The 14449-nt window shown below is 38.2% G+C and overlaps 1 protein-coding gene across 1 annotated transcript in view; it reads right to left on the bottom strand.

The window, feature by feature from the left end:
* Window positions 1–14449, bottom strand: part of tspan18b (tetraspanin 18b) — a 45392-nt gene continuing 30943 nt past the window's right edge. The window contains exons 3-9 of the mRNA XM_056256125.1: window positions 9875–9970; window positions 3522–3716; window positions 2975–3049; window positions 2793–2891; window positions 2479–2655; window positions 1245–1328; window positions 1–878 (exon numbers count right to left, since the gene is read on the bottom strand). Coding sequence (XP_056112100.1) covers window positions 831–878; window positions 1245–1328; window positions 2479–2655; window positions 2793–2891; window positions 2975–3049; window positions 3522–3716; window positions 9875–9970 — 774 coding nt within the window. The 3' untranslated portion in view covers window positions 1–830. The remainder of the gene's footprint in view (window positions 879–1244; window positions 1329–2478; window positions 2656–2792; window positions 2892–2974; window positions 3050–3521; window positions 3717–9874; window positions 9971–14449) is intronic.

Genomic DNA, 14449 nt, shown 5'->3' with positions numbered 1-14449 from the left:
TTCATCAGAGATTCCTTTAATGTTAGTCTTCAATACAAATGCATACACATCAATTTCAGCTAAAATCACATAAAATTACTATTTCAATAAACATCACAATACGGAGAGAAAAAAATGCTGGTCTTCAAGCAGGGAAGAGGTACACACACACACACACACACACACACACACACACACACACACACACACACACACACACACACACACACACACACACACACACACACACACACACACACACACACACACACACACACACACACACACACACACACACACAGAGAGAGAAAGAGAGATCTCCAGCACTCAAACAGGAATAGATAAAAATGGAAATTCACATAACTATACAACACTAATATAATGTGCTTGTGAAAGCTTGCATTCAATGACTGTGGTAATGTTTTGGTGAGAGGAAAGTGTTTTTTGTTTTGTTTTGTTTTTTACTAAAAGCACAAATGCCTATACAAACAAGCCAGCATTACTCAGTATAAATATTCTTCATCCAAAATCAGTGCAGCACCTTCTTCATCTGTTTCTCAGGCTTTATCTGGTCTATTTAACACCTGGTCAAAATTACGCATGGGCTTTCTGACAAAAAGCCCATTAAATCTTCTCAGTATTCAAAGAATGTTCTTTTTTTTGTCAATGTTTTATTTTTGTTACCTTGTACCTCAAAGGTCCAGCTGTGAAGTACAGGTCAATGATTCATTTTTTTTCTTTTTTCTTCTTAATTTTAGAGACATAAAATGGAGTAAAACATTCTTTGAAAAGTGGTTCGTTTTTCTTTTGAGGTGTTTTCCTTTTTGAAAAAGTCTTTCGGTGAACTTGATCTATTGGATTCCCCTGAACAGACACATGGCAAACACCATGGCAAAAAGCTGTCGAGAAAAAAAACACAAGCCTCATATGTACATTCATAGGAAAGTAAACAAACAATTATGAAACAGTTTTGCTTGACATATTAAATCTTAAGGGACAGAAATTACTTTGGGGCCCCTCACGTTAAAAAACATTTGGCTTTTCTGCTAAATGAATATGGTTGTTTTACATTTGTATTGTACACAGAATGATGATTTCAAGCTGTCTACCTCCAGCACATTACCACATGAGGGCAGCAGCCATTCAATCTAAAGGACTGTCTCTCTTCTGTTCAACTCAAACTTCAAGATCTGTCCCATCTGCAACAGTTTCACACTAATTCTCTGAGATAATATCAATGAAACGGACATAATGTAATACTGTACCTCAATTGTGAGTACAACAATAGCCAGGGCACCAGCGACATAGATGTACATCTCAAAGTAGTCTACAACCGCTGAATAGCAGCCCTGCCGATCCAAACATACACACAAAAAATCATAGTTTATACAATTTTGTCAAATTATGCCATTATCTACAGTCTAGTGTGGCTGTTTCTGCAACTGGCTGCAGGTCAGTTGTGTTTTCTGGAATTAACAGCTCACTGAATGAGAAGATTGTGTGAAGAACAGGCTAAAATTTGAATCAATGTTCACTGATAAAGGTTAAAACCAGAGCATTCTCAGTTGTAACGGAGTTATGGTCTGGCAAAGCGTCATAGACAAATCATTTCCAGAGGGCGTCACCAAAGGACGTCACGGATAGACCTAAACCCAATCAGAGCGATGAAGGAGATGACGTATGCAGAGCGGCGGAGAAACATCTCCGAGTGTTGATCTTTGCTTGGTTTTTAACTAAAAGGAAACGTTCAAATTGCTTAAAACAGACGCGATAGCTGATTCGAACGAGTGATGTTCGACGGCGGCATCCATCTTTGTAATGTAGGCTACAAAATCTGCTTCAAAATCCCAGCGCTGTCGTCATCGTGTAAAGCCCGCCCCAACGTTTCTGATTGGTGCCGCGATTTCGACGGATTGGAAATGGGCTTGAATGAGCTCTTTGCCAGACTAACTTTCAGAGCAAATCTAAATTTGCCGGAAGTTGTCTGGGTTTTCCCAGGCTACTGATAATGATGATGACTCTAGAAGACTTGGAATATAGCACACAAGTCAAATGGAGTATTTTTCTTCATTTTTAAAGCTAAATAGCTGTGGTCACTATGAACCGTCTGAGAGCCTTCAAAATATCGAAAGATGCATTTCATAGATACTGCTCATGTGGGTTTGGAACTAGGTGAGTAAATGACCGAATTGTCCTTTTTTGATTACAACACAATAATCAGAACATAAAAAATAACCTTCAGCTGAAAGTCCACTTGTAACTTTTTAATACTGATCTAAATGACTATTACTTAAGTTTTACTTTCCCTGCACGCTTTCACAGAAACTCTCGCACACGCTCGCATTCCCCAGACACTGAGAACATGGAAAAGCACTAGTCAGCAGTGAGAGTGGTAACACTCTTCCCCCTCTTCCTGTTTTTCTGCTCTAGTTAAATCTGAGCTATGAGCTTCAGACCAGGCAGAAGGGACGTGACGTATACAGTGGTACGAGAGCTCACCTTGTTGTTCCGGTACAGCATGCTGCCTGACAGGCATTCCTCCCTGTTACTGAAGCCTACTTCTCCAAGATGACTATTCCTACGGCAGCAGGCCTCGGGCACCACTTCCCCGGGGTTTATGAACCTAAAAATGCTGTCCTCGAAGTCTTCTGGACTGTTCACTCCACAGCAGTCAAACTAGAGGGAAGCACAGATGCGCAAATACCAGTTCAAATATGCGCATTTGTAGCTTGGTGGGGTTCCTGAAAATTATGAACGAGTTTGGTAAACGCTGATCTACAGCAGTTGATGTTTAAGAAACAAACAAGACATACTGTGGTCATAATGGCGTTCCACGTTGATGTGAAGACATCAGTGTTGTTGTAGCCTTGGTAGTGCCTCTTTAGTTCCTTAGTAAAGTGTTCTCTGGTCAGCTGTAAACAATATCAGAGATATTAGGAGTTTATCATCACAGAAAACATAAATCTGTCTCAACATGACGGACATGGCCACTCACATGTTCCCGGAAGACGAAGGCGAGAATGGCTGCCGCCAGCTCTGCCAGGAATATAATGAGGATCAGCATGAAGAACTGCAGAGAGAAGAAGATTGTGTCACACAGTCAGTGTTTGGGTCTTCACCCAGATATAAACGCTCATGTCGGTTAATGAAGATTTGACGGATGAATACGCTGCTCGATTGGACTCTATCAAAAGTGATGACTTTTCAGTTTTATGGATGTCGCCATCTTTGATAATACTTTGGTCAATGTCGCTATGATTGCCGGTACGAGAATACGGGCTTGACTCCTGTTACACGTCCATACAGACAGTATTCGAGTTGCTGTTTGGACGGGACATTTCGAAAATGTAAGTACGTGTGGTTATCAATCCCAAAAATTGACAGTGTAAACATAGCCTAACTGAAGATAACTGTGTTTAGCACTATAAAACAGGATGGCAACTGGATTCTGCTACTGTATTTCAACCTGCAGTAAGTGGCACCAACTTTATTGGTTCAGTGTTATTGAAATATATTGTCCTCTCAAATATACTGTGACTTACAAAAAGCAGCAGACACTTGTTTTCTCGTATGGCTCCGCAGCAGCCCAGGAACCCCAGCAGGAAGAGCATGCCCCCCATGGCCAGGATGATGTAGACGCCTGTGAAGAGAAGGGGGTTGGCTGCCACTATCTCCCGAAAACCTGTGGGGTCCACCACCACCCACACCCCGACACCAAGGAGGAAGGAGCCGCCCAGCTGAGGAGATGGAGAAGACACTTGAGATTACTACAGTCAAGTTTGAGCCACTTTTCACTTTGCCACTCACACACACATACATACAATACATACACATATACACACAAACTTCTCATTTGCATAAGCAATATTCCATTTTGAATAAACGTATTGAGTATATACAGTAAAATAAGTGAGGTTTACCTAGGATTACCTAGGACCAGTAATATGGCAACATTTGTCACCATATGCAAAAAAACAAACATTTTGTGAGTAAATTTTAAAGTTCAGGCAAAAAAAATCTGTCATAATTTACTCGCCCTCATGTAGTTCTAAACCTGTATGACCTTTTCTTCTGTGGAACATTAAAAGATATTTTGAAAAATGTCTCGAAATGCTTTTTTTGGTCCATACAATGGAACCAAAACTGTTTGGTTACCAACATTCTTCAAAAGTACCTTCTTTTGTGTTCCATGGAAGAAAGAAAGTCATACAGGTTTGGAATGAGTAAATGTTGACTGAAATTTAAGTTTTGGGTGAAGTATTCATTTATCTATAGATAAACACTAGTTCAATAACTATTGTTGGTCCAGGCATATGAATCTTAAATTAATCTTCATTGTAATTGGAGCAGTTAACATGGGGCCACTTCACACACCCTTCACACTGCAATCAACTCCTTACCAATTACAGAAAACAATTTATTACAACTCAGACATTCTGCATCTTCCCCACTTGCCAGCCATGGGGGTGAAGCCTTTTTTCAAAACAGGACTTTTTTTTAACCCAAACTAGTATGATTTCAAATATCTTTTTACTTAATCGACAGTAAATGAAAAACTTTAAAAATCTTAAGCAAGACTGGCCTTAAAGTCGACACGAAATCAATATTGACCCTATTTACTTATTTATGTGATGTGGTGAGCAATTCATCCGTGCAAGTTGATTCAATTATTATTATTATTATTATTTTTGTCTTTGTAATCTTTGATCAAAATCTGAAATCGTACTTCCCCTCTAGAATGGGCTTCCTTCTCTGACGACCAATCACCGACAGGGGCGGGTTTTGCTCAGACTTCGCGTCCAGCCGTGCACGAGCGCAAAACCTCACAACACCCGCCCCTGTCGGTGATTGGTTGAAACCTGTTTATTTTGGTTTTGAGTGGTGGTTGTACCCATTTGTTTTTGTGTGCAGATCTCAGAGCCTAGGCTGCCTACAGAGACACGTTTTTTTTGACAGCCTGCTTATGGGGCGGGCAGCTAGCGGATCGTTAGGAAAGATTAGATGAATGTGATCATTTATTTTTGGGCCTGAAATCGCTGATACAACCTTTAAGGTCGAGCCCTGAATAATTCCCTACCTATCCATTGCTGCCACTACCGACCCACTTTTTTTTTTTTATGCCTAATCATATTCATGTCCCATACTAGTATTTACATGATACTTATACCTGATACTTTGATACACAACAAATACCATGGTATTTTCACCATAAATACCCAAAAAGCATGGTATTACAATGGTATGGATCCAGAAAAACACGTCTTTGGCATTTTGTTTCTCAGTAAATGCTCAAAAACAGCAAAAAAATTCTACCAAGGGCACAAAACAAAATGCACTCTTACATTCAAGACAGATTCTCTGAAACCAATGTCCAATAATATCCACTTAATATCCTCTAATAAAAAACCACAACCTTTAAAAAAAAAAAAAAGGAAAACGGATTATTTTGCAGTGCAGGATTAATGATCGTGATAAATATGAAAAATTATTGTGCACCACAAATTGCTGAGATGTTCGCACATTACTAGCTAAAGTGAACACAAAGGTTAACGTACCACCGAGCAGAGAGAGAGAACTAATGGCTTCTACTGCTGAAAATAAATCATTTTTGAGTAAACGGCTAGTGAAAGTGAACGCTTCCCGGGAGGAGGGGGAAGGTGAGCGGATAGAGGAGCATAAGGAGTTTTAACAGGCGAGTCAAAGACAGCCGAGTGGGGGCTGGGAAACACTGCTGTTCCTTTTGCAGCTTCTTTTACAATCCTCTACCTGTCAAAGTGATACCCTTCCACCATCCCGTCGTTCACAAACACACACAGATGAAGGTTTGAGCAGACACCAGACTGGTGATTAAGCATCTCAAGATGTGTGTGTGTGTGTGTGTGTGTTTTGAGATAAGAGCCTCACACAAAAACATGTTCCTCAGTCTCTCTCTCTCTCCTGTGAGTCAAACCTGGAATTCTTTTCATGGATGGCATTAGCAATGTGTCTGTCAAGCGGAGTCCTGTCACAGCAGCTATTTTTGTCATAAACAGATCCAATAAACAGCTTGACAGTATCACTAAATTGCTTTTGTAATAGTTTTTAGGGTTGAATAAATATGAGCAGCTGTTTTTAGCATATTAAATGGATTTCAGAGAATTATATTAGCATTTATTTGAACAAAAACAAAATATTTTATTGTTAGCGTTGCACTTACGTGTGTACATCACATTATTCTCGCTGTTGGGGAAATAATGAATTCAGTCAAACGAAATGAGTCCAAATCTTCCTCTGTCTATGCCAATCCCACAGTGGGCATTTACGTCGTCAACCTAGATAGATGATCAAAGAAGCACTTTCTGTCTCTTCCCCTTTCTCTCTCTCTGTCTCTTCCCTACGCTGCTTTGAAATGCGTAAACAAGTAGTTGTTCTGCTATAAATCTGTGAATCATAACAGTCTACAGGATGAATGTTGGAGGAAATATGAATATAAATTTCAAATTACACACTTGTGAAAAAGAAGCATACTTTTAAAAGGAGTGCTTATTATGAATAATAAACTTTAAAATATCAAGCCACAAGCTGAATTTTCAGCATCATAACTCATAACATCATAACTCATAACATAGTCTTTAGTGTCACATGATCCTTCAGAAATCATTCTAATATGCTGCTCTTGAAAACAGTTGTGCTTATGATTTTTTGTGTGGAAACTGTGAACATTTTTTTCAGGAATCTGATAGAATGTTCAAAACAGCATTTATTTGAAATAGACATATTTAGTGACGTCAAAATCAAATTAATGCATCCTTGCTGAATAAAAGTATGTCTTTAAAAATAAAATTGACCCTAAACTTTTGAACGGTCCTGTATGTACAGTATATGAGAGCTCAAACATAAAAAACGATATTCTGTCAAACTTTTCAAGCTTAAAGAAACACGCCAAATTTTTGGGACTTTAGCTTATTCACCGTATCCCCTAGAGTTAGATAAGTCCATAAATACCCTTTTCATCTCGGTGCGTGCCGTAACTCTATCTGACGCACCCACCGTTAGCCTAGCTTAGCACAAAGACTGGAAGTAAATGGCTCCAGCTAGCATACTAACAGAGGTGGAAAGAGTAATAAAATATTCTACTCAAGTAAAAGTACTACTACTTCCATGAAATTTTACTTAAGTACAAGTAAAATTACCGGGCTAAAAATCTACTCAAGTAAAAGTAAAAAGTAGCTCATTTAAAATTTACTCAGAGTAAAAGTTACTGAGTTACTTTTTTAACAGTGGGGGTGGGGGACTCTCCCATGTAGGGTTGTAATGTTATGAGATTTCCACAGTATGATAACGTCTCAGAAAATATCACGGTTTACAGAATTAATCAATTATTAAATAAACTGTATTATTAAATGATGGTTATTATTATTATTATTATCATCAGTTAAAATGACAGTTAAATTAATTAAACGTTTTTTTTTGGTTGAACAAATGCTTTTAATCATAACAAACTTGAAACCATTTGTTTGTTTTGACTATTAAAATTTCAATAAAACATGTCTAATCAAATTCGATAATTGATAATGAATTAGAATAACAAATTATTTTTAACATTAATTAATTAATTATTAAAATGTTCAAGAACAATATTGTCCTATGAAATGTATTTTATTCAGAAAATGAATGTTTCTTTTTATGATTTAATCCAAATATATTATCAAAAACGGTGGTAATCAAATGTAAATTTAAACTTGTGTCCTTTTATTTTTTGAGGAAGCGCTGCAAAAACAGATTTACTCAATTAAACCATGGACAAAAATTATATTCCTTTAAATGTTTAAATAAAATGTATTATTATTGTTGTTATTATTATTATTTTGAGAAGTAGGCTACGTTCTATTGTATGCCTACAATAGTAATATATTTATGTCATAATTTCTCCAAGTAAAACCGAACTTTTATTTTGACGGGTTGTAGTGAAGACCAAAAGTGTAAAAAAAGTGTTTCAAAGTGTATTTGACAATGGTTTTGTTTTTCTCAAATAAAATTATGAAAATGCTCATAAGGCGTTCTCTCAGAGCAGCTCTGGAAATGTTCATGTATTCATATCCTCAAATTGTTTGTGAGACGCTGAAAACACCATGACCGTCACGCGTACTTGAGTATGTAACTTAGTAGACAAAGCGGCGCAGCTCAGCAGAACAAATAGGGTTGTATATTTACATGCAGTATTTTTGTGCCTTAATATTCACAGACCATGTCGCATTGGATTTATTGCACAGTTCTACTTTCCATGTATTCATCCATCCATTATTTTGCGTGTTTTACGTGACATCTGCGTTATGTGAAAAATTCCATTTTCATGACTGGATTCCGGGATTCCCTCTGCATCACGTAAGTCATTCGGCCTTAAGTTATAATCGGGACATACCTTTATCTGCAGGAGGGATGGTGTCCTATGTATCCTCCTTTTGCAGCCACTTTGCGTCCAAATTTTTTGCAAATTGGATATCTATCCTCGAGGACAACCACGCTTTTTTCCTACAAAGTATTTTCATACTGGCCATAATTCGTTTCATAAGAATTCGAGGGCGCTTCGTTTTCAGCTTCAGCTGAGTCTGCGTCACCTTTCTTGCGCGTTTGTTCTCCCGCCCTTCAATCAATGCAGTAGTTTCCGGAGTGTGATTATTATTATTTTTTCTCCGTTGTATTATTATTATTTACTCAGTAACGGATATGATTTCAAATGTAGCGAAGTACAATACTTCAAACAAAACGTACTTAAGTAAAAGTAAAAGTACAGATTTGAAAAACTACTTAAAAAAGTAGAAGTACACAAAAAAACTACTTAATTACGTAACGCGAGTAAATGTAATTCGTTACTTTCCACCTCTGCACACTAATCCCAATAAGTGACAAAATAACGCAAACATTTTCCTATTTATACGTTGTGATTTGTATAGTCACAGAGTGTACAAATAACAAGGTCATTTGAGACACGGCCATCTTTTAACGGTATACATACTGGGAACTATATTCTCAGAAGGCGAAGCACTGCTACTTGGGTGGAGTGATTTGCTCGCAGCACCTGAGACGCACCGTGGTGAGGAGCAGAGAGTTCGCTCAGAGTGTTGCACTAATCACTCCGCCCAAGTTACAATACAATACAATACAATTTTATTTGTATAGCACATTTAAAAACAACTGGCGTTGACCAAAGTGCTTAACAAGGCCAAAAAGACAAACAATACAAATACAAATATAAGCATAAAACACACACATCAAGATATATTAAAAGCTATTGAGAAAAAATGCGTTTTCAAAGTAGATTTAAAAATTGACAAAGTTTGGCCAGATCTGATGTAAGCCGGTAGGCTATTCCATAGCTTAGGTCCAATGGCTGCAAAAGCGCGATCACCCCAATTTTTTAGTCTAGTTCGCAGTATGTATACGTTTAAAAGATGGCTGTGTCTCATATGACCTTGTTATTTGTACACACTGTGACTATACAACATATAAATAGGAAAATGTTGGCGTTATTTTGTCACTTATTGGGAGCAGTATGCTAGTCCAGTCTTTGTGCTAAGCTAGGCTAGCGGTGGGTGCATCGGACAGAGTTACAGCACGCACGGAGATGAAAAGGGAATGTATGGACTTATCTAACTCTGGGGGATACGGTGAATAAGCTAAAGTCCCAAAAAGTCGGCGTGTTCCTTTAAACTAACTGAATTCATTTGGCGGCCATCTTGGTAACACTCACAAGCAGTTAGTGGTCAAGCTATGCTAATGTGCATTCTAGAGACAACAAACACTATCAAAAAGGTGATGGGCTGTTTAACTGAAAGGCAAGACTTTATACGACTTTATACTTCTCTGGTAGATCAAATGAAAAGTGCATATCAAAGTCAGACAGAAAAATACTCACAAAGATGAGGAAGTTGAAGACAAACATGAGGTACTTGATGCAGCTGAGGCAGTCTCCTTCCATGCTCGTCCCCCTCGCTGAAGCCTCCCCGAGCCCCTTGGAAGAGAAACAAACATAGCGTCATCTCTGAACTTAATCTGAAACATTCACAATCCAGCCTTTCATCTGCACATATTGACACTCGGCACACTAAAGCGATCTCTTCAAACTTAAAAGGCTCACACAGCGTTTACAGCACTGAACAAAGCATCAAAAAGAGCTTTTCAGCAAAATCCTGTATTTTAAGTGCATTCAAACAAAATAAATTCAGGGTTCCCGTGTGCATACTAAAATGGCCATACTTTTCTTTTTTAAAGGCACAGCCTCCCTTTTAGTGTAATTAATGACGAGAGGCTCTTGTGTTTCAGCAGACCATCCCTCTACCTGAAAAAGCACTCTCTAGGATGAAGGCCTATTACGGCGCCACTTTCCTTAAATGAAATGGGGCCTTTTTCATTAGTTCTAGGAGAGTGCTAACAGCCAGCACTAGCAAAAATACCCTACCATTACTCAGACAACACGAAGAGGGTGTATTACATGAGGGTGTCATCCTTAAATATATGTTTGAGAGCAACCGTATCTCGCTGTGCAGTGCTAATACCACAAGTCTTGTTGCAACCAACAACACTTGTGATGGATCACAAGTGTTATTAACAGATATAGTAATCCTAGCAGTGAGAAATCTCTGGAGGAGAAAGGCTGGGAAAAATCACTTGTGTTGACTTGGAGCCAGAATAGAATGTGGCTTGATGACAAGTACACTAACCATGACCTTTCTTTTTGTTTTCCCCACTTCCATCTTGTTTTCTTTGTATTTTCCTATCTTGTCAGAAGCAATCCTAATATGCTCTGGCAGAACTTTCTCAAAAGATTTTTTTTGGCTCACCCTGTCTTGTTTTTTGGCTCACCTGGTCTCACCCAATGTGGTTTCTTAGAGCTCTATAGATCTTTATGGAGGAGTTAGTTCTGTGGCTGGCAACCAAAAAAAAAGGTAACCTAGAGCAGGTTTCAAATTAGTGACTAGAAAGGGAACAGAGAAAATATTGAGAGGAATATATAGATAAATGTATACAAATACACATACTGCTTGTCAGGGTTATGTTTGGTTTAGTTGTCTTTCTTTTTTTACGCGGTTCGGCCGTTCGTTCACACGAAAACGCACTGAAACCGAACGTATTGGAAAACCCCTGCCAGGGTGAGGATTTTCAGAAACGGCGGTTACAGTGTTGTCGTGTAGACAGTGAAACCGGGGGTTTTTGCCTTGCGACGTCAGAGAGTGCGCCGTTATCCGCTGTGTTTGACGCCAGATTTGCGCTTCTGATTGGCCAATGTGGCTTTACGGTTAAGGTTTATATCGCCGCCTGCTGGCGTGGCATGCTCTTGACTGCGCTTGATAGCGTGTTTTTGCGTTTTCATGTAGACGGAGTGTGGACGGGATTTTTTTTTTTAAACGCTGTAGGAAAAACTCCAGTTATAAAAATACCCGTGTCCGTGTGGACAAGGCCTTAGATCCTTGTTTGTTACTATGGTTACCTATGATTTACATCTGTGTCTTGTTTAATTGCTTGTGTTTGTATAGTTGTCTTTTTCGCTTATTGTCTTAGCTTAGCGTGACTTTGTGTTCCTGTATCTCTCCTGCTATGAGACCAGGGTATTTTGGTTTGTTTATTAAAGACTATTTAGAAAGTATTTTTAATTTGTGCATGTTGGACACTACCTGACAACACACACACACACACATACAAATAAATATTTATATTAAAGGTATTTAGTAAAGTTTATAAAGGAAATAAATAATGTCTTTCTTTGTAATATGACCAGTGTTGGGCAAGTTACTTTTAAAAAGTAATTAGTTACAGTTACTAGTTACTACTTCCAAAAAGTAACTAAATTAGTTACTCAGTTACAAATTTTAAAAGTAACTAGTTACTTAAGAAAGTAACTATTGCGTTACTTTCAAGTAAAATTAAATTTTAAATGCTCAAATGTGACCCCACCTCTACCCCTCTTTAACGGAACTTACAATACATGTTCAATTATTTATGATAAATCTGAATATTATAATGAAATGGACACTTAATACAATACATTATTAACAGAAACATGAAACATTGTACACACATCTAAAAAAAATTTTTTTGCTGTGGGACAAAGTGATACTAGCCTCCAATCAAATGCCATGTAGATATTATGTTTATATAGTGGATCAATGCAAATAACACAATAGATGTTTTGGAACTTTTGATATTTATTGCCCCTCAACAGGCCACAACTGGGCAAAATTAAATTAAGCTTGTTAAGCTCGTCACCATACCTGTCTCTCGTTGACTGACTGGCTTGCTTGTGTTGTTCATTGTGTGTCCTGTCCTGTCCTGTCCTGTCCTGTCCGACTATGCGTTATGATGGGTCGTTCGCAATTCATGAGCGTTAGCCATTAGTGATGATGGATCGACTCGTTCGTGAATGAGCTTTTGATGGGTCGTTCGCGATTCGCGAATGAGGCGACTCTAAGAGCCGGCTCTTTTAGGTGAACGTCGGGAGCTGGCTCGCATATCTGAAGAGCCGACTCTAATTTTACAAATTTAGCCTATAGAAATTAAATAATTATGTAAAAAAATAAATAAATATTATAGTCAGTCATTTAAAGAGCCGTTTGTGAGCCAAAAGAGCCGGCTCTTTTCAGTGAGCTGAGTCAAAAGTGCCAAATGCCTACTACTATGCGTGCTTTCGAACACCCGCCCAACTCTACCTCTGATTGGCTTACAATGACATTTTACTCTACCTCAGTCGTCAGCATTTATGCGCTTGTCTCGTGCTCTGCCCACTAACCAAGGAAGAACAGTAAAAAAAGTATTTGCCTCTCGCTCAGAGATCTAGTTGGTCTGATGAAAAAAAAAACCCAGCTTCATCAGTTATAGTAACGCGCCGCATTTTTTGGCAGTAACGGGAACGGCGTTATTAAGATGAGAAGAGTAATCAATTAGATTAGCCTACTCGTTACTGGAAAAAGTAATGCCGTTAGTAACGCCGTTATTTATAACGCCGTTATTCCCATCACTGATTATATCACTTAATATTTATAATCCTTCACTTCCCAAAGAAATATAAAAAGATGCAGCCTGTGTTTAATAAATCCTTTCAATTAAACTGAGGTCCCTAATTTCAAACGTGTCAGAAAAGTGCTTATAGCACCCTGAGGGCAATTAGTGTTTTAATTACCCTAATTCTTAACAAAGGCCAAACCACAGGGTTTTAATTAGGGTTTGCATAGATTAAAGCGTTCATTAGTAGCATCTGATGACCCCTATTGCGTAATTCGATATGTTCTTTGCAGGTCGGCACAACCATTAGCAGCTGGACGTGGGAGCGCGGGCAGAGGACTGCGTAAAAGCTTTAAAAATGTGGGCCTGCAAAATTTGGATCCACATCTGAGAAGCGGGTTCTCTGGTTATGTGTAAAAACTAGCTTGCTGAGTGCAAAAGACCAACACACTCCCAGTTGGAGCGCACTGGTGTAAAGCATCTTGGATGCCAGTATAAATCAAACTGCCTTGGGATCGGGGCTGGCTGTGGAGAAAGTGCAGAATAAACAGGGAATTTTCCCAAGACTCCCACAGCACTGCAGTCATCATCAATCAAACATACATAGCTACATTTAACAGAAAGGTCTGCAGTGAAACTACAGTACATGCTCGTCGCAGCACATTTATGCAGTCCAAAGAGCTTCAGTGGTGATACACACAAAACCAACAACATGATCAAGACTGATTTGAGGTCAGCTCATTATTCCAAAGCATGGGGTCTCTGATAATGAGACTAAAAGCACAGTTTGGTTGTTTAGGTTCCAAGACTCGTCTTTGTAGTCTCAAATACAACGAAAACAGAAACACATCCATCAAATATCTAAAGCAAAGCAAAAGTGCATGAGGGCAGATCAACAGCATGTGTGTATATGATAGGGGTGGAACGGTACACAGAAGTCACGGTTCGGTTCATACCTCGGTTCAGACATCACGGTTCGGTACGATTTCGGTACAAGGGAGTGAAAAGCAAAGCAAAAATGCAGAAGGCATTTTTATAAATGTCTTAAGCCTTGTATTTTTTTTAAATAAGTTTTATTAATAAAGGCATAGAACCAGTTTATTTGTAGTGCACTGACAGTAGTTTTATATAATTAGTTTATTAATTAAATTATTAAAAAGACGAAAAGACCTTGAGATATGTTTGGTAATTGTACCTGAATGAATTTAAAATTAATTTGCTATTTCAGATCAAGATATTTGTTTTCCTTCATTTTAATTAACTAACTTTATTCTCATCTGAATTATAAATAATTGATTTCCGTATAAAATAATACTACCATAAAAACTTTTGTTAACAGGTGTAGGTTACAGTTTGACAAGAGTTTAGAGTGTGACAAAAGCACAATGTTGTGTTTTATTGCGAGTGTACACAAATATAAGTAAACAATTTGCAGTTTTAATGATGTCCTGTATGAAAAAAATGACGGAGTATGTTTTTACGTTTCCACTGTTCG

This window comes from Rhinichthys klamathensis, unplaced genomic scaffold (genome assembly GCF_029890125.1).
Source record: "Rhinichthys klamathensis goyatoka isolate OS25496 unplaced genomic scaffold, OSU_Roscu_1.1 h1tg000005l_1, whole genome shotgun sequence".
Taxonomy (NCBI): Eukaryota; Metazoa; Chordata; class Actinopteri; order Cypriniformes; family Leuciscidae; genus Rhinichthys; species Rhinichthys klamathensis.
Note: the sequence above shows the minus strand (reverse complement) of the source record. Positions and strands in the feature narration are given on the sequence as shown.